The 20,580-nt window shown below is 38.8% G+C and overlaps 1 protein-coding gene across 1 annotated transcript in view; it reads right to left on the bottom strand.

Annotated features, from left to right (window-relative positions):
- The window catches only part of brinp2 (bone morphogenetic protein/retinoic acid inducible neural-specific 2), a 214,952-nt gene that overhangs the window by 70,475 nt on the left and 123,897 nt on the right, over positions 1-20,580 (bottom strand). Inside the window, exons 3-4 of the mRNA XM_037787048.1 lie at positions 9,130-9,320; positions 6,008-6,189 (exon numbers count right to left, since the gene is read on the bottom strand). Of these exons, the coding sequence (XP_037642976.1) occupies positions 6,008-6,189; positions 9,130-9,320 (373 nt within the window). The remainder of the gene's footprint in view (positions 1-6,007; positions 6,190-9,129; positions 9,321-20,580) is intronic.

Raw genomic sequence — 20,580 nt, 5'->3', positions numbered from 1 at the left:
TGCAGTTAGGTTTAGGCAAGAAAAGCACTGACCAACAGTTTTAGCTCGAATGAGCTTGTGTTTGGGCATGCAGTGCAGTTAAACTACGTCACTAACTCTTACGGTAGATGCAGTCAGTACAGGATACATGGGGTTCAAATCACACGCGGATATCAGGAAAGGCGTTCTTATTGCACGTTAAATGCCTTGCGCATTATCATGGCATCTATACGCCTTTTGGTGCGAACAGGCTGGGCAAACAGTTCGTGTGGAAAGCAAAAGAGGCGGAACGCATTTGCATGAAATGCAATCTCGGAACCCATCGGCGACGGTCTGACAATGATTTCGCTTTTTATTGGCTTTAGTTTTCAAAATGTATCTGCTTTCATATGCAGATATGTTTATAGATATTCATAGATATGTTTACATGTCTCCAGACAAAAGAGATGGACTTGGGACTGAGTGCCACAGAAAGGGTAGGGAGGTCCTAAAGGTACTGAGGGACACAAACATATATTATGCCTCATCCTTTACGGAAGACGATTGGCAAAGCACAATTTATCACTTTGTTCCATAACATCCCAAACACAAATGTGTATTGATCCTCAGCTGAAAATAGTTCCCAGCAAAAACACTGTTTCCTCCTCTTTGAGTAATGTTTGCAAAAAGCCACAGTGCCCAGCTGTTTTAGGACATTACTTAATCTTTTAAAAAAATAGGAAACCATATATTTGTGACACATTTTTAAAGATTTGTCTTCAGACAGAAGAAATGAGCTTGGGTCTGAGTGCCACAGACAGGGTAGGGAAGTCATAAAGGTACTGAGAGACGGACTAACACATTGTTGATTTTGGTCTTTTTATGGGATAAGACTGACATTAACAAAAATATATTACGCCTCATCCTTTAGGGAATATGATTAGCAAAAACACAATTTATGACTTTGTTCCATTACATCCCAATACACAAACTGCTAGATCCACTACCCAGAAGTAATTTTTCCCTGTTATATGACATCATCAAATATAACTTTGACACCACAAAGAATTATGGGAGGTTTAAGTAACAGCAAAGGAGTGGAGATTTAATGCTGAAATTACTTTTCAGGACTATGAAGCTTTTACTTTATTTTTATATCACCGTATAGAGTATATTGGTCAATAAAAAATGTTCATTTGTACAAAATGTTTTTTACTACAACATGATGAGATTTTATAGAGGAGAAAAGTGCCTGGCTGCGGTTTCCCTGCTGATTTGGCTCTTAAAAAACGACGGCGCTGTGGTAAAAATACTCCGCCATACAGTTCCTCTCTCATTCCCAAACACACACACAGGTGTTACAGGGTTGTTTTTTGTCTCACAAAACTGTAGTCTAAACAGGATGTGCAATTGAGGTTTCTCCACTTTATCGCTGGAGATAAAGATAATGTATTTCACTCCCACCTCCTACGCGGTGCTGCAGCGACACAGAGCCCAGAGGCGTACATGGACACAGGTCAAGTACATCCCACTCAGCGTCGCTTCCTCTTGGGCGACGAGTTGATCTGGCAGAACACGGCGCGGCAGGTGGCTCGCAATACCAGAGATCCTCATTTAGCAGAAACATGTAAAAGGATGCTCCTCTCCAAGTGGGAGTGGTTGCGTGTTTGTTGTGTGCGTGCACTTGGAAGTGTGTAGGCGGGCAATAAAAGTGACAATAAAATCTTAATCTTAAATAAAAGTGACAATGAATTAAAAAATAAACACAAATGTTGCATATTTCTAAATCTGTATGCACATAAGACACACGGTTGGTATGAGCTTATCTTAAAGCATTAAGGAGTTGAATTGTTTTGTTGCATTACACCATTAATATGCAAATCTATACAGCTACAAATTCCACAATCTAATTAGATTATTTTGTCATTAGGGGAATCTGTGATGTGAAAAGAAATTAAAGGTTGGAGTGTGGATTCCTCTTGAGTTATTGTGATAAATGACATCAGGTGTGAAACATTGTGGACACGTTTGTTTATACATGCGATATAGTGGGAATCCTAAATATCCAGGTTTGCCACAAACAGTTGTGGCTTTGGATGACAGTTTGACATTCTAAATAAATATAAATGTTTTATATATTATGAGGTTTTCTGGGCATACCCAACTGGTTGGAGACCCTGGGGTATAGAACCAGAACGTGCTGGAGGGATTATGATGTATACAGTATATCTCATGTTGCTTGGAAATGTGTCGGGGTCCCTCAGGAGAAGCTGGAGTTTGTGGCTGGCTGGTCTGCTGACACAGTGATCTGGCTCCAGATAAGCACATAGACTGTATATAAGAAGTGGACGTAGCACCGTGATGTCAACCATTGGTTTGTGGACTACAGTTTGGAAGCATCGAGTTATTTACACAATAACTTAAATGAGAAAAGATCATTGATTGCATAAAACTATTTGCCCAATAAAATGATAAATAGTCTCTAAGGAGTCTATATATATATATAAGTTTGTTTTTGCAACCCTGCTGACCATTTTAACATCTCTAATTGTGGGTGGCAATCCAACATAAGACCGAGAGATTTTACTTCCAAAACTTGTTCAATGCTCATTAATCTTTAAATTTAACTTATTAACTTCTAACAAGGGCAAAGCCTTGGAGGAAAAGAAAACTAGTGGTGCATATTGGCAAACAAAACTGTAATTAATCAAATTACCACAAAGTAATTGCCACACAGACAAACCGAGGCCATGAAGGGTCTGGGGCCTCGGGGGCTTTGGTCGGTTCGTAGGCCGAATCCAGCCTTTGTACTGTATACATTATTGTGCTCATGGTGTATATTCCTTAAAGAGTAAATTTACACTGGATTGAAGAGCAGTGTCTCACCGTCCACTAGCATCACTGATGAGTATAGTTGGGTGTGGTCAGAAGTTTGCTTTGTGACACCTATAACCCCTTTAACGGTGATGTCACGCCGTACTGACACAGCCCAGAGTACAAATGCAAACAAGAAGGAAAATCTGAGTCCTGAGTTTTTTTATGCTAGCTACATTATTACACTTGTTACGGAACATTGCGTTAGAAAGCTGCTGATGGCGGTTGTTGTTTATTTACACTAGTTACGCTATTACGCTTGTTATGCAATGTTGTGTAAGAAAGTCCGCTGTTCCCGGTTGTTTATTTACGCTAGCTACGTTGTTACACTTATTACGTAACGTTGCGTCACATTGTGTAAGAAAGTCCGCTGATGGCGGTTGTTGTTTATTTATGCTAGCTACGCAACGTTACGCTTGTTACGTAATGTTGCAAAAGAAAGTACACCGATGGCGGTTGTTTATTTATGCCAGTTACGTTGTTACACTTGTTACGTAACGTTGTGTAAGAAAGTCCGCAGATTGCAGCAATTGTTTTTTTATGTTAGCTACGTTCTTACGCTTGTTATGTAACGTTGCATAAGAGAGTCCACTGATGGCGGTTGTTTATTTACGCTAGCTACGTTAGATAAGAAAGTCCGCTGATGGCGGTTGTTGTTTTTTTTTATGCTAGCTACGTTGTTTCGCTTGTTACGTAGCGTTGCGTAAGTAAATCCGCTAATGGCAGTTATTGTTTATTTCCGCTAGCTATGGTGTTAGAGTTGTTATTTGAACACAAACCATGATGTTTTTTCTTACCTTAACCAAGTAGTTTTGTTGCCTTAACCTAACTGATTGTTTCACGTTAACGTTGGCATTGTGCGTTTCTGCAAGCGTGATATGAGGCTGATATGAAACATATTTATTAAATGTGTTTTTGGTGCAGAAACGTCCACATTCAACATATCCTGTGGTTTGCAGAAATATACAATGGCAACATTTTTTTTCTAGCGACTGGGTTGTTTGAATTCCATTATTATCATACTTCATTTTGCATTACTCTGGCAAACACAGCTCCACTCAGACCAAACTGCAGAATGTGACAAATTGTCAAAAAGTGAGTGAAGGCACGCTGTTAAGTAGGCACAAGAAGCAGTGTGCAGCTGAGTTTGTACAAAATGCATTTCATAAAAATATCACTGGCTGGATTGAAACCAGACTAACTGATGCGGAAAACAGATCTTAATGGTTGCCATTTGCTTATTTACAATTGCTGGCTTCTTTGCAAAAAGATAAGGGATTGTTTTAGTGCCACTCATTAGCTTCTCCCCACAGACACAAACGTATCAAATTGAGCAAGATTTCAGTTCTCTAATTAATTCAGGCTTAGCCGATAATGTGTTTCTGTGGCCTTATGCTGTAGCTGTTATGAGATGCAGCATTCGTACTTAAAATTATTGCTAGTCACTTTTGCTTACATATCACAGTGGTGGTGTGATATAATGGAGCTTGTCAATAAATATACAACTGTATTGCTCTTATATGGATATTTTTTTTTCCTTTTTCCTGTGATTACAGCTTTCACTGCAGCACTTTTGTCCCTGCAACAATTTTTCAGTCATTAAATTTCAATTTCATGTTCTCGTACTAATCAAACTTTTCTCTCGAGGTAAAAGCAATTTCCAGGCGTCCAGGAGGCTTTTATGTTCTCTGTTTCTCATGTAGAACCATTCAAGGCTTTGTGTTGTGGGGAAAATACAGTTTCAAGCAATCATGTGCTTCAGTGTCCCTTGGTAACAAAAGTGGTCGATCTCACCTCTGCACATACTGCGAGTGTTGCCGCATGCAGCATTGTCAGCAACGGCATTTGGAAACGAGCCACCTTATTCAAGGTATACGCACAAAGTTGACACCTGACAATTACTCATTTCAATCAGATTTGCTATTTAAGTTGAAGCAGGAAAGCACAGTCCACCCACCCACACACCTGCTGTCGTCGCCTGGGAGCCAACAGATCTGTTTTCCTATGTGAAAAATGTATCGCTTGGTTATGTTTTGCTTCAAACAAGGTGAAACCAGACACAGGAGATAATAGGATTTATTTTTTTCTGTGTTCTTTGGAAGGATTTTCAACAAAACTGTTCCTTTTTTTGCATTTATTGATGAAATTTAAGGTACATTGGGTAAATGACGACTCACCGTGTCAAGGCGAGGCGAGTGTTGAGTACATGGGTAAATAAAATGTACCATGAGTCCATGAAAAGAACTGCTAAAAAAGGTTTTAAACCTCTCCAAATTCTAGCCACTTTGTACCAAAATCCAATAGCTTTTCACAGAAGTGACGATAATTACCAGGTGTTTTAACCCTCATGTGAATCAAGTGCACACACACTTACAGGAGAGCACACACCAGCCTGTAACCCAGTCCAGATGACATACAGTAGAGTACAGTATGCATAAATACGCTTTTCCCGCTGGGACTTTAAAGAAACTTGACATTTGCCTCGCTTTAGTGCCTCTGTGGGTTGCACCGCGCTTCTAAACCAGCCTGCCATTTTTAAAAAAATGTCCTCTCTGTGAGCTCTCTTTCGTCCCCCCCCCCAGCTTTTGAGCAATGATACACCTTGGAAATAATCTTTAAAAAAAAACAGATTGTTTGTGTGCATACATTGAGAGCGAACAGAGCTATTTGTTATAGGTGCAGCGTCGAGTAATATATCCAAAAGGGACAGTTTTATAGGAGTGTTAATGTTTGCGTGTCTACCTTGATGCGTGGTTGTTTGTGGACCTAGAGAACTGCAAACACACAGTCTAGATAAAGCAAATAAACAGTGTCTATGCACAGGTGTTATATACTGAAACAGACATTTTCTAACTCTGCTTCAAAGTAAAGATTATGTATTTGGATATGTACCGTAGGGGAGAACGGGGTTGGTTGTCACATTCATAGAGAGGTCATAGTCACGCCCCTTATTAGCTCTTATCTCTTGTCTCTTATCAGCTATGGTAAAATATAGAATTTATAAACAAATCATTTCATATTACACAAACTAATGATACAATTAAATTAAATTAAATTCAAAAAAAATTAAGCATTACTAATTTTCGCAGTTTTTGAGGGATTCAAATTAACGGAAAAACTGTGTCGACCAATCCCGTTCACCCCATTCACCTCGTTCCCCGTCGCTCGCATGTACCTTGATGGCAGAGGTGGCAATCTGGAGGTGGTGCAGTCGCCTCAGGGTGCTTTCTCGATCCGTGAAGTAGGAAGCGGCCAGCTGATGGAGCAGCTCCAGAGACACCACTGAGCTGTTGCTGTTTCCCTCCGACTTCTTATTCAGCTTCTGCTTGTCCAGGAAAATGGTCAAAGACTCCTCTCCTGTGGGTCAATAATCAATCAATACATCCAGTCAGTTTTTAAGACACCTATTTTCTATGATTATCTTATTGAAAAAACTACACATTTATTTTATTGAATAAAGTATTGAATCTTTTCGTTAAAGTGCTCACAAAGGGAGAATTACTGAAGGGTCACTTCCATTATTAACAGTTCACCATTCCCATTATCCTTAATAGGAGCTGAAGTGACATTCTGCTTCTGCATTTGACATTTCTTTGGCCGGCCTAAACTGTCTCACTGTGGTTTTGTGGTTTGTCTGCTTTGCTTTGCGTATACGCTCATTTCATCAGATGTTATTATAAAACCATTAACACAGCCATACAACAGTAGGTCATATTTTTCCGTGTCCTCTGATGATGTTTCATAACATGCTTGTGGCTAATTGACAAGAAGAATTAACTGGAGATGATTTCTTTTTTTTTTAACACGGGTACAAATATGAAGTTTATTATGTTCCATGAAATCAAGTCTCAAAATAAAAAATAAAAGGACAATGAGTCATGTCTTAAAATTCCTAAAATGTCAGGCACGGCTCTGGGTTTTTACTGGAAATGCTCCAAACTCCCATTCTTACTTAGTTACTATTGAGTAAACTGCTGTTTCTAGTTATAGGGAGTAGCCTACTGACTGTCCTGGGCAGTGAGTTTGAGAAGCAAATTAGCTAAAAGATGATAAAATGATCAATCACAAAAAGAGAATATATATTATAGTTATTTTTACCAAGCTTCATTATTTCCCCAATATTAATTTTTTTATTTTTTACAGTCATCAAGTCAATTTATTCACTTCCAAACTGCAAAATATACTCCACAGCTCAATGTAACCATGGTGAGACAGTCATTAAAAGCAAGCAAGAAAGAGATAAAAAAGAACAAAAGCACAAAAAAAAAACGAGACTAGTTACGTGTGCATTCGCTCAGCCACAGTCTAATCAGTATGCAGACTGGCTCAGCCCATTTAGTCGAGGCTGTTAATTACATATAGAATCTAACTATCTGTCTGCCACTGCATTCATCTCTGCTCTGTCTCCCACACGGCTGCTCCAGTGAATACATCCAGTGATAAGTGGGCGCCAGAGTGAGGTGGCTGGGGGATGCAAACCTAAAATATCAGAGGGATTGTTAGGAGACAGCAGTGTGAAAGCAGGACTCGTCTTCTATGTGGACTGAGTGTGAATGGGGGGGAGGTGGAAGTCAACGTGGCCTGTTTTAGAAGATGTATGGGTACCACTGGCTTCAGCTTATAGTGTTTTATAGACCCGACTTTACTGTCTTTCAGAGGCTGTAGCAGGTTCAGTTTTAGAGCTAGAGTGGAGGTACTGATATCATATAAAACTAGAAAACCTAAGGAATCCATGTTTGTCAGGAAGGAGGCTAAATAATTCTCCATTCTACTGGGGTCCCTAAACAGTCTGGGAATTACATCAATTGGGTATCACTGTAAAGCTGAGACTCTTGTAGATCCAACAAGCCCAACTGTATTCATGTGTGATGATGTTAGTCCCCATAGGAGCCATTTCATTGTAGTAAGACCATTTTTTGACTCACTCTATAAAATGACCTGTGGTGACCTCTATGATAATCACAGCCTCATGAAACTTTACAGCCACAAACTAGAGACCTAGAGCATTCAGAGGATGGATGGTTTTCCTAGGTAGATTGACAATAAGGGTATTTCTGAGCCGTTTACACAACAGAAGTGCTCGCCAACCAATCGCCGAAAAATTAAAAATCTAAAAATGTCAAAAGTTTTGATACCAAATCACAGCATGGCTTTTTTAAAGTGTTCCTCAAGGTCTTGGTGTTTTAATGTGGTATTTTGGAGGGATTATTGATAATTTTTATCAATTTGCGATACATAATAAAGCATGTGAATGGAAATCATATACTTCAATCATAATGTTCTAAGCCCTTAAACACTTTTACAATTTATTTAAAATAATAATAATTAATTATTTCATATTTATTTTTGATTAATGACTAGAACATTTTGACACACAGTGCTGATATGCTTCTCAGATTAATCTTCAGGTTCCCAGCTTTCAGATGATGTACACCACTTCTATGTGGCATCTACTGTTGACCTGCTATCTCCCCCTAAAGACCCCCCTTAAAAAGACAAAAACTGGTCTATTGTGGATCTCAGAGGGTTAAAGCCCACTATATCTCCTAATTTAAGTCCCATTATATCTCTTATACGTGAGTAAGTATCCCCCTACGATTTTATAATTCCACTGTGGGGTTTTACTGACTTTACCCCGGCCTTGTAAACCTCCTTGATGAAATGAATGCTTAGATGCTGAGATGTTTATACTCGCTATCAATTGTCTACAAGTCCCTTTATAAAAAAAAAAAAACAGCCCACTGTAAAAATGCACTCGTATATCTGGGCCTCTACGAGATGACCAGGATCAGCAGTGTATCAATACTGTATCATGAGGTCGGCACTTTGAACGCAACACAGGTCTCAGTCCTGTTTTGTGAGGGGCACGCGATCGATACCGCTTGCGATTCTGTTTTGTGAGTTACTCCTCTCCTCGGAGATGGAGGGTAAAAAGAAATCCAATAAAAAGAGACATATGCTGAGAAACGGGTCAATTTAATCCCCCTCCTGCTTTGTAAGGCTCTCGTAGCCGCACGCAATGTTCATCAGAGGGATGGATGAGTGGAAAATTACTGTGGAAAACAACCTTGGTTGAATGCTGCAGCTGCAGGTGTTGTATTGTTGCCATTGCTGCTTTTCACCAGACATTTTTCCTTGAAAATAAAACAGCAAAGCACATAGATCCTCCACCTCTGCAGCACCGCTCTGACATAAGCTATAACTCCCTCTGAGACCTTCGAATGAGTAGCTCCTCTATTTTTGGTGTGTCCCGACATTTCCTATAACCCGAGAATAAAGGCGAGTGTGTCACCTTACCTCCCAGGGTAGCAGTGACTAGGAAGTGGGTCCCGTACTTCTTGATGAGGTTCTCGTTGATTTGCTGCAGGGTTGGCCGTCGCCCCAGTAACCGCAGGTTGCGTAGGAACTCTGGCGCTAAGGGCAATGGAGCTTTGAGGAAATCTCTCTTCTCTGTTGCCAGGCTGTTCACCTTCCAGTGGCTGAACTCCCTGAAATGATGAATACATTAAAAGGTGAATACACGCTCAGTTCAAATCTCATTTACGAAGGAGGGCTTAACGTCACATATAGAAACATTCACATGCAAAAGAAGCTGATAAGATACTTCAGTGGGCTGGGATATAAAGGAGGTTAAAGGTGCCTCAAAATTTCAGAAATCTATGACTCATATTTCCCTCATACTCTGTTGATTTATGCCATGAAATTAGTGGGCCTATTTACTCTTTTTACTCATTTGCAGTGTGCTGTATGAAGATAAAATCCATATGTCCTCATATATGCATCCCCGTTAGCCGCAATCTGTCTTGGTTTTACATGCAAATCAGGGTTGGCCCCGCTCCAGCCCAGTGGGTGGTTTAGTTTAGTTTATGAAGATCCCCATTAGCTACAGCATTGCAGCAGCTATTCTTCCTGGAGTCCAACAATAAAAGCCAAAAAATAAAAAAAACAATAAATAAGAACAACATATCTTAAAAATAACAGTAATTTAAAATGGGTATGGTGGTGGTGGTTCAGCAGCTTAATAGCAGAAGGGAAAAAGGACTAGGAGTAACGATTTGTTCTCCTTAAGGGGCACATTATAACGTCGGCCTGAAGGCATCAGAGAGAATTCAACAGAAAGAATGTGATCTGTTTTTTTGCTTTCCCAACCACCTGTTTCTCCCAAATTGTGCCCAAGTCCTTCTGCTGAACTCCAATAATCTTGGAGCACACTTTGACTACGCTATTTAGACTGTTCTTGTCCTTCACAGACAACCCGTCAAACCAGCAGGTTAAAAGAAAAGGTTAAAAGGCTTTCAATAAAAGAACGGTAAAAGTTAAATATAAGATCGTATCACAGACATTCAAATAATTTAGCTTCCGCGTTAAATTAATCCTTTGTTGACCCCGTTTGAGCAGTGCAGTGCAGCGGCTGTGAGCTAGCCAGTGGGGGGCACGCTCACATACATACAAACACAGAGGGTGAGCGACTTCATTCTCTGCTCAGGTAGACATTACTCCACTATATCTTTACATAGCTAATGTTGTTTAACCGTGCCGCCGGCACCGAACCACCGATGAACGATTAGTCTACAACGATGCACGGTGTCGACCAGCGGTACTGATGAGTCGATGAGTCGACTATCCTGTCAAACTCCTAGTAGCTGATTATCGTTTCACTTCACTCCTGCCACAGCGGAAACCTCAGGTATATGGATATTATGAAAATACCAGCAGAAAAGTACAGATCCACCTCATCTGCATAAATTTGCTGGAAAAACAAGAGGCGTCGAATATTAGCACACATTATGTATGCATTCTCTCTGAACAAAATACCATCAGTGACACAGTGTTTTCCCATGAGTACTCTCCCTCACACACACACACACTCGGGAACATACACAGAGGGAGGTACATATACTGTATCATTGTCTCAGTTTCTCACTGGCTGCTCTTGCAGTGCCTTTTTGTGGTCAATAGTTTACTATTACCGACAACAAGATACTGTAATTATGCTGTTGACTGCATTACGACAACGCTATGATACACACAATATGCCGAGCCCCTTAATAATACACAAAAGAAATGCATAGGGTCATTCAGATAGCACCAGTGTGAAGACAGCAACGGGCTGTAATTAGTTTGTAGTTGCTGCGTTGCATATTAGTCTTCAAAGGAAGGCTCAGATTTGTAACCATTTAGCACAAACCATGACAAAGCATTCCTCAGAAGGAATGGCCCCAGGAGCATATGGTCAAACTAGTGCTTCATTAGGAGGTTCATTCTCACATAATGCACCAATTAATGTCTGTAGCCCGGCCACAGTCACAGTGCAATTTGTACAAGCTATCATTAACTCTGGCCACATTGTGTTTTTTTCCTGAAAGCAGGGCAACGCGGGGGAAACTGAGTTACGGCTCAGAGCTGCAAGCACAATGGGTAAAAGATAATTAGACTGAAAACACGGGGAGCTAAAGCAAACTTTGCCTTCTCAGTGTCTATCTGTTTGTTGCTCTGCATTGTGTAGCCATTAGTTTATCATCTCACATGCTGTAAATATCTATTTAGATTATTATCAATAAGGAAAAGAGAGTGTTAACCAGGAGCAGTGCCAGAAGGAGTAGCCTACTCTGATTTCGATTCAAGTGGTGATACCACAATGTAACACATTATATTTAAGGCTGGCAATCGATTAAAATATTAATTGCGATTCGTTGCATAATTGTCCATAGTTAATCATGTTTAATTGCACATTTATCTGTTCAAAATGCACCCTAAAGGGAGATTTGTCAAGTATTTAATGCTCTTATCAACAAGGGAGTGGGCAAATATGCTGCTTTATGCAAATGTATGTATATATGCATTATTGTAAATCAATTACCAACACAAAACAATAACAAATATTTTCCAGAAACCCTCACAGGAACAGCTGTCAGTGTGTCAGTGTGCTGACTTGACTATGACTATCAGTTATTTAACCTCCAAGTGAGCTAGTATGACATGGTTGGTAGTTTCATATACCAGTATCTTCACTCTAGCTTTAAAATTAAGCCCTGTACAACCTCCGAAAGATCGATTGCGTTAATGCGAAATTAGTGGCATGGTATATATGGTATATATGAATTCAATTTTAAATAATCAGTTTCTTGCACACTTAAATGGATTTTGCATTGTATTTTTATACATTTTTTTGTTATGCATTGCAATAGGCATGTATATTATGTATGCAATGTGTCTGAATGTATTCTTGCGACCGCCCTACGCAACTTGTGAACAAACAACGGTAGCGGACACATCTGGGGAGGATACATCATTGAAAATACATACAGTATACTATTGTAGTGGACCAAATGGAGTACTAGTGAGTGCTACTGACCCATGTTCCAGTTTGTTTTAAAATATAGAACACTGAAAAGTATCATGCATACACACACAAAATACTGAGTGAAAGTGCGCATTCCTGGATTACTTTGCAACGGCTTAATTCCACTGTTTACCCTTCAATCACTGTGAGGGATGTTAACATGATTGACTTTGTGATAACTTTGTGATAATACCCTGCCAGTATTATAAACTGCTGAGCAGTATTTTTGTGTTGGATAAGCCTTCAAACTCACGCATCTGTTACTCAAACTGCAATTCCTGGATCACATTTCATCGTCTCACATGTACTTGAAACCAATCCACACCACCAGCACAGCCATTTTTATTTAACCTAGTGTGTTTTAAATAAACAATAATAATAATAAAACAATAAAAAAGTATTTCCCAGTGTGGTTAAACAAAGCATTATTATTATTATTATTAAAAATCCCTTCACTGAGGGGTACTTGCCCTTCCCTGCTCATAAAAACATAATAACAGCAAGCATTTCTATACAGACATAAAAAAAATACCCGGAAAATACAGAGACACTTGGTGAATGGAGTACAGGTTTTAACAGAAATACTACCACTTAAACAATGTGCTTTGTCTTAAAATGCAAATGTACTGTATCCTAGGGAAAACCCTGAGAGGTAAGTGAGAAAACAAATTCAGCTGATCCATTTTCTAAGTCTGATCTAAATGATTTTTTTCTCTCCTGTGTTTATGACTTAAGAACAGGAGGAAAGAAAAGAAAAGTTTTGCCAGTATAATCTTTTTAAGTTCATTAAATCATTTTTTCATCTGTTAAAAACAGGTGAAGTTGGTTAAGTTACGTCACACCGGAAATGGTTATGCTGCACCGGAAGTGGCGTAACTTAAGTACGGAAGTTCCCTGACAAAAACTACTTAGTTAGTTTTAGGAAAAGATTGCGGTTTGGGTTTAATTATTACCGGAAATAGCATTAGTTAAGTACCTAAGTGGCGTGACTAATAAATCAACATTGACTTCTGATTTCACACGGGACACAAACTCTGGTTCCCTGTGCGAATTTTGTGGGATATATACGAATCACAGTGCATTTATTTTTCGAAGTATAGCTACGAACGTTGTATAAGAATAGCCTGAATGACATTAAAATGAACAAAAATTTGAGTAACCAAATGATGCTATATGGTCCCTCTTTATGGTTCTTTTTAGTTGCTCTTCATTGGTTGCTTTAATATGACTCACTCATGTCCAAGGCAGTGGAGAAGACTTGAAATCGCTATCTTATGAATACTGTACTTTCTGAACACCCACTCCTGCCATATGAGTAATAACTGTGATATTTTTCAGGGGCACCTACTCCATCTACAATTTAATGCACTTTTATTCTACCTGCCAGTATACCCTTTTATTAGAGTCAATCCAAGAAATCTCACTCTATCCAGGCAGATAACTTTATCATCTCTCACTTTTCGCTGCATGAGCGTAGCACAGCTGCATGCTCTTTATTGCTGCGTTATCCTTCAAACCAACCCTGCGGGGGCCCGGCTTGTTTTTCAAACCGCCCGCATTCACGTTACACAGGTTGGACACAATAGCAGGAAAATTATTACCATCAATTGCAGAATCCGATGCAATGGCTCTGGAAGAAATACAACCTTTGTGAAGCGCATGCTGTTCATTTTTCTTTGAGACTAGGTCAGTGAGAAAAATGTTTTTTTTTTAGCATTGTTTGCATTTAACTGCATTAAATCGAAACCAACCAATGTGTAATTGTCTTTGTGTTCGTAGTTATTTTAACCCAAAACACAATGTTTTACCCTAAACTTAACCAAGTGTTCTTTGTTGCCTGAACCTAAAGAAGTTGTAATTTTGTTGCCTAAACCTAAAGAAGTTGTAGTTTTATTGCCTAAACCTAAAGAAGTTGTAGTTTTGTTGCCTAAACCTAAAAAAGTTGTAGTTTTGTTGCTTAAACCTGTTTTTTTTTTGCCTAACCTAAAGAAGTTGTAGTTTTATTGCCTAAACCTAAAGAAGTTGTAGTTTTGTTGCCTAAACCTAAAAAAGTTGTAGTTTTGTTGCTTAAACCTGTTTTTTTTTGCCTAACTTAAAGAAGTTGTAGTTTTTTTTGCCTAACCTAAAGAAGTTGTAGTTTTATTGCCTAAACCTAAATACGTTTTAATTGTGTTGCCTAAACCTAAAGAAGTAGTAGTTTTGTTGCTTAAACCTGTTTTTTTGCCTAAACCTAAATAAGTTGTAGTTTTATTGCCTAAACCTAAAGAAGCCTTTTTGTTTGTATTCAAAACGTGACGTTTCATTCAGTTTTACAACATGTTAGAATGTGTTGCTTTTAAGTTTCACTTTTACAATGCAGTAGGCATAGTAGGCCCCTAATGACCCACATCTATGGTGCTAATAGCGACTGATAATGCCTATTTAATGGCTTGATAACAGTCGAATCTGGTGTCTGAAAGAAGACATGTTATGGAAGAGAAATAGCCCAATATCTCAAAATTGACCAGTGCATGAAAAACATTTTTTTTTTTGCCTGAAGTGTCTCCCCTTAAAATGTACAAAATGTAAAATATTTTGATCACAGGTACGTGACCATGGTGCAGTATATGTGCTTTAATCCCCTCGAAGTAGTTATGAAATTGCAGAGTATCATTCTACCTTAATTATTGTGGTTATTTAGAGCAAAGCACAACACCATGATCTTCACCACCTACTCCATCTGTTGTTCAGAGACTCGAGTGATTATAAAAGCACCAATATTTATAATTTTAGTGACTCAACATCTCATCCTACACTATCTGTCCTACTTCTCAGAAACCAGTGGCCCAAAATCACACAGCAGGTCTGCAGCAATGCTTTAATAGATTAGTCTGTACAAAACACCAAGCAAGCAGCATGAGATACAAGACCAACAAAGTCAAACAAATTAAATGACATTTACAGGCTTTTACAACTTTAAGTGGAACAAAATGACCAAAGTCATTTCAACTATAGAACACATATAGCTATTCTAATTCCAGCAGTGGTTACATGACAAATATCCCAAACAAAAGGTCAATCTCATTTGAATGCAGGCAAACTACAACAATTAGTCTGCAGCTATCACATGCATCAGCAGGCATTAGTTTTAGCTTAGTATTTAGTCCGGCGAGTCGCAGGATGGCGGCCAGTAGTCGCACACTGATTAAGTGGAGCTGATTTAGACTGATGTGTTTTCTGAGCTGCTCCACAGTGACTGAGCACGAGGGAGGGAGAGCTGACGGCGACGGGCCGAAACGCAAAGAAGAGCAGTGCATCATTTACTTTTCTCCTTGCTTCGCTCTCGAAGAGTTAACGGTGAGACTGTTGGCTGACTATTTTGGCTAATGATGATAGATGGTGTTAATTAAAAGGTTTTAGCACTGCGCTGATTGCACCTGCAGCTCCGGCACTTGGTTTCGCTGAAGCAGAGAGAACTTTTTTATTTTTTTATTTTCTGTTTTTTTTTTTTTAACAAGAAAAAAAAGGAAAAGAAAACTCTGCCTATGCAGAAATTTCCCTTGGATGTTCTTTCTGGCAGCATGTTGGAAAATAACACCTGGATGTTATTAGCTGTCAGATACAGAGAGAGCAACGGACGGCTCTCAGGGTGAATGTATTTACCAAATACTTCACATCAGGGCAGCTGTGAGGGGATGAGAGGGCTTCCTCTGGCCACAGAAGAGTGGGAGAAAAAGTTTTACTGTATTTGTTCAAGCGCTGATTAGATGTTCCCTTACATATGTCATTACAGCATATCACGTTACTTTAATCTTTGTAACTTTGGGCCTCATTTATGAAACATTCATATGTACAGATTTGAGATAAAATATTCAAAGCCGTGTGCTAAATTTGTCTGGTCAGTACTTGTGAACTCATGCGCTCTAGGGCTGTCAAAGTTAACGTGATAATGCACATTCGTTTTAGCGCCACTAATTTATTTAACGCATTAACGCAACTTGCGATTTTTAGGTTGTAGCGGGCTCCGTTTTAAAGCTAGAGTGAAGATACTGATATCCTAGGAAACTAGAACATTTAAATGTTTTTGACTTAAAACTATGCTATTTAACATCATATTTGGACCATTATTATTACTAGTTAAATTCTTTTTTTATTATTTACACATATTATAGCCTTTTTTCTGAACATTTAACTCTTCTGGAAACGTTTGCCCTAAAACAGCAGATTCAGAAATCGTTTAAATAATGTTTTATTAATTATATTTGTTCACAAATATAAAAAAAAAGTTGGGACGAACAGTTCCCTAATTAGTTTACAAAAAGGACGTGACCTTTGTATTGATAAATTAGAGCACCCTGGTTCTCACCCCCCCTGAACTGTGCCGTGTGTCGGCTCATCCAGATGCTCCCCAAATAGTTTTTATGTTCCTGCAGCTTATGAGGCGCGCGAAAAATGCTGGCGTTGCGCCGTTATGAATCTCCCAGAGAACCTGATATGGAGAGGGCAGAGAAGAGTACCGGCAGCTTGTGAGAAGTGCCGATGCGCAAGAAAAAGTCAAAGTGTGCCGGAACTGCGTGCCGGTGAGTTCCGGCCCACTTTGAGCACTGGAGTCTTCAGATCTGAATGCTCTCTCTGACCTTCTGATTGATGTAATCCCTCCAATGATTTATCATCATTATCATTTCATTATTGGTAAATTTAAGAGATGATCTGGTTTTCAGGTTTGGTAGAAAAGTAAATGAGGTTGAGATTTCCATAAAAAAGTAGGAGACAAAGACGGAGAGAGAAGTGAGAGAACTGCAAGTTCAGCTATGCACTTCTGCACTCCACCCCACAGCACACCACAAGCCTATTTGTTCTGAGCTTTGAGTCATGATGAGAGGTTTTGTGGTGTTGAAAGTGAACAGAGCAGAAACTTTATAATGAGCAGTTTCACCTGAATCAGGTACAGTCTCACCTGTTAATAAGGAGTGCATGGCCCACATACTATTTCTGACTAGTTGGCGGTTGGTGGAGTGCACAACCTTCAAGTTTTCTCCATGAAAAGTGTACTTCACTGCCGCTCGCAGCCAATCCTCCATGGAAATGAGCCTTGATCCACCAGAAGGGAGGGGTGATACTTTCAAACCAATTCATTCAAAGTGTTTTTGTCATGCTCAGGGGAACCTGGTTACTGCAGCAGAGAGGATACAAAAAAATACAATAAGTAGGAAGTGACAAGGACATTATTGCAAGTTATTACAACAGCGGAACATACTGATACAAAAAATACTAGGTGTTTTTCTTCTGAGATTCTTTTTTATCAACCTAACCCCACAGTAATCTGGGATGCTTGCTGCTGTCTCCTTGTCCTGATTTGACTATTTTCATGCAATGTTTATCTCTGAGAACAGTCTGTTCTCATTCACTGTTCCTTCTGATACCTACGGAAAGTAATGCTCTCTAATTTTTGTATAACCAACATAATCATCCTCTGAAGAAGTCTGGTGACGTAGTATAAAGAGCGACAAGGTCCAGATTGGGAGGAGGTTGGGGTGGATACACTGTAATTCGTATATATCTCAAGAAATCAATTCATATGTAATCCTATTGATTGTGTACATGGAAGTATAAAGAACGAGACCGGGGTTCCTTTCAAGTGTGAAACCAAAAGTCAACGTTGACTTATTTGTCATGTAACTTTCGTACTTAAATTACACCGCTTCCGGTGTTACTCCAACCCAAACCGCGATCTTTTCCTAAACCTAAATAAGTAGTTGCTGTCACGGAACTTCCGACCTTAAGTTGCATCACTTAAAAAAGGATAAAGATTTAAAAAAAAGAAAAGAAAAGAAATAATAATAAAGTACACATTGACAGTAGTAATAATTATAGGATAAATCCCAAACTACAGGTTAAAATGGGCTGATAAACTTTACATCAATGCTTCAAACAAGATGCATTCAGTCGTCTCATAAGTACCGAGCTCAGTGACATCAAGTACAAAGCAACATGGACAAATTAACATTTCTGTTTACGTAATTTAAACTTTATGATGTCATACAATTTTTTGCAAACTGAATGGAGAAACACATCCATATCTTTTAAGTCTGCACAAATACACTATGTCCAATTAAAATTAAAACTTACTTTACCATTTTGTTAAATGTTAAAAGTGGACCCAAATGCTGCCGCTACAGTATATTCACTGGTGGACAGCTGGTGGTCAAATTCATTATTATAGCTGCCATCAGAACCCTTTGTGTGTTGATGCTTTCATAATCTTTTTTTCTATTGACAAACAGCTCTTCAGTACTTCTTTGATGACCTATTTTGATATACTTTCCATCTGTCACATCAGCTCCAACAAGTCCAAACAAATTCTGGAAGGAGCCTGATGGATTATGTCTTTTTAAGAGCTTGATGTCGCTATTTGAATCCCAGGTCTTCACAGATGTAGGAGCCGATTTTAGTGCTAAAATGTGAAATACTCTAAGATGAAAACATTCTGAACAGTGGGACTGACATACCCATACCCGCTTTTTGGCACTCGCGTTCATGAATATAGCCACTAAACCTCTAAGTTGCCACATAACATTTGTCAAGCTGTCACGTCAAACACTCAACCAATGGTTATTACTCCCAAATGGTCTAAATAAATGAAGTTCTAGCGCTCTGCAACAAGCGCTTTTTTTACTTTTTGCCCAAGAGCCCAAGTCCGTTCTCTTGTCCTGGGATCTGAGTTCATTAAAAACTCCCTCCTGTCTTTTGGGAGCCCACTAGAAATAGACCCTCCACCCAGCCTGGAGGGTGGAAGCCGGTGCATGATTTTTTAATGATGTCTGAGTTGCTCCCACCAGAGTCATTATACATCTCCAGAAAGGAATTAAACTGGAAGCTGACTGCAAGGGACCCCGAACGGGGATCCCATTATGGCAGCTAATGGGAGCTGTGACATGACGGGAAAGCTAAAGATTACTTTGTACACAAAAAGTATGACTTTACAATTGATTCAATAGTATTTTTAGGTAAGCCCGATAAAGTTTGTTGAGTAAGTTTCAAGTTGGAGTTTATATTATGGAGGGGGAAGTCAACCCAATTTAATGTAATTTTAAATTTGCACGGCGTGTCCTAAATCTGTACAAGACATCACCTGCCTTCTTACGAGGCTGGCGTATCTAGGTTGAGTGTCTCTGTCAGCTATTTTTAAAATTTGTCATGCTTCAGCTGAATCTTGTTGGCTTAAGACACCACACTTTGTATAATATATGTCAATGACACTGCTGAGAATTGACACGATTGCAGAAAATTGGAGGAGCCATTTTTAGTTCTGGGCTTCAATAAGTGAAATGTATATAACTGTACGAGGCTTTTTAGTTGAAACTTTAAATCGAAGGTTGAGAAGTTGTAATCATAATCAAGTTATAACATTGATCAAATACACTTAAAAATGATTTCAGAGGGAAATGTTTTATTTTATATTCCACGAAAATCATCTGACAGGTAAAGTTATTAGTTTCTATTTACATAAAGTATAGAATATATGGATTGCTCCAGGGATGACGTATTTTTGTAGGCCAACCAGGAAATTGGCATCGCCCTTGGTTCCCTCGACAAAAAGCCAATTGGATTGTTCCATTGCATTTTGGTTTATGCAGAAAATAAGCTCTGTGGCAAACAAACGTTTATGATATTTACACATTTTGTTCAGCAAGATAATATTCACAAATGAGCACCACTTTTATGGTTTTTGTAAGTAAGTAAGTAAAAAGTTTACGTTCAGTAGTCTCATTTAGCCACTTATTAGCAACCGCCTTTTTAAAGACACATAAAGGTTTCAAAATTCACGAGTTGGGTATTTATTGATGTATTTTATGTCGTTGAACAATACCTTAAAAATCTCTTCAGCTTGTGTTAACCACAGACCTTATTTCAGGCATCTAACTAAAAACCCATTCAAAAAACCCATTGGCTTCCAGACGAAGGAACAGGAAGTGCTAAAATGCTAACTCATTTCCAGGTTTCAGGACTAATTCCTGCTCTACTCTTTTATCATGTAACGTCTGATGCAATATTACACATTAAAATTAACCATCCCAAAATATATATATTAGTTAAAATGAGCGAAATGACACTTCCGGAGATATTTTAGCCCAAACTGCAATATTTTCCTAAACCTATCTAAGTAGTTTTGTTGCATAAACCTAACCAAGCCAATCTTTTCCTAAACCTATCTAAGTAGTTTTGTTGCATAAACCTAACCAAGCCAATCTTTTCCTAAACCTAACTAAGTAGTTTTGTTGCCTAAACATAACCAAGCCAATCTTTTCCAAAACCTAACTAAGTAGTTTTGTTGCCTAAACCTAACCAAGTCGATCTTTTCCAAAACCTAACTAAGTTGTTTTATTTTTTAAAAGAGAGGAGCAGAAATTGACACATGCATCGTG

Source organism: Sebastes umbrosus, chromosome 12, assembly GCF_015220745.1.
Source record: "Sebastes umbrosus isolate fSebUmb1 chromosome 12, fSebUmb1.pri, whole genome shotgun sequence".
In the NCBI taxonomy this organism is placed as follows: Eukaryota; Metazoa; Chordata; class Actinopteri; order Perciformes; family Sebastidae; genus Sebastes; species Sebastes umbrosus.
This window is presented reverse-complemented; position numbering and strand designations above follow the sequence as displayed.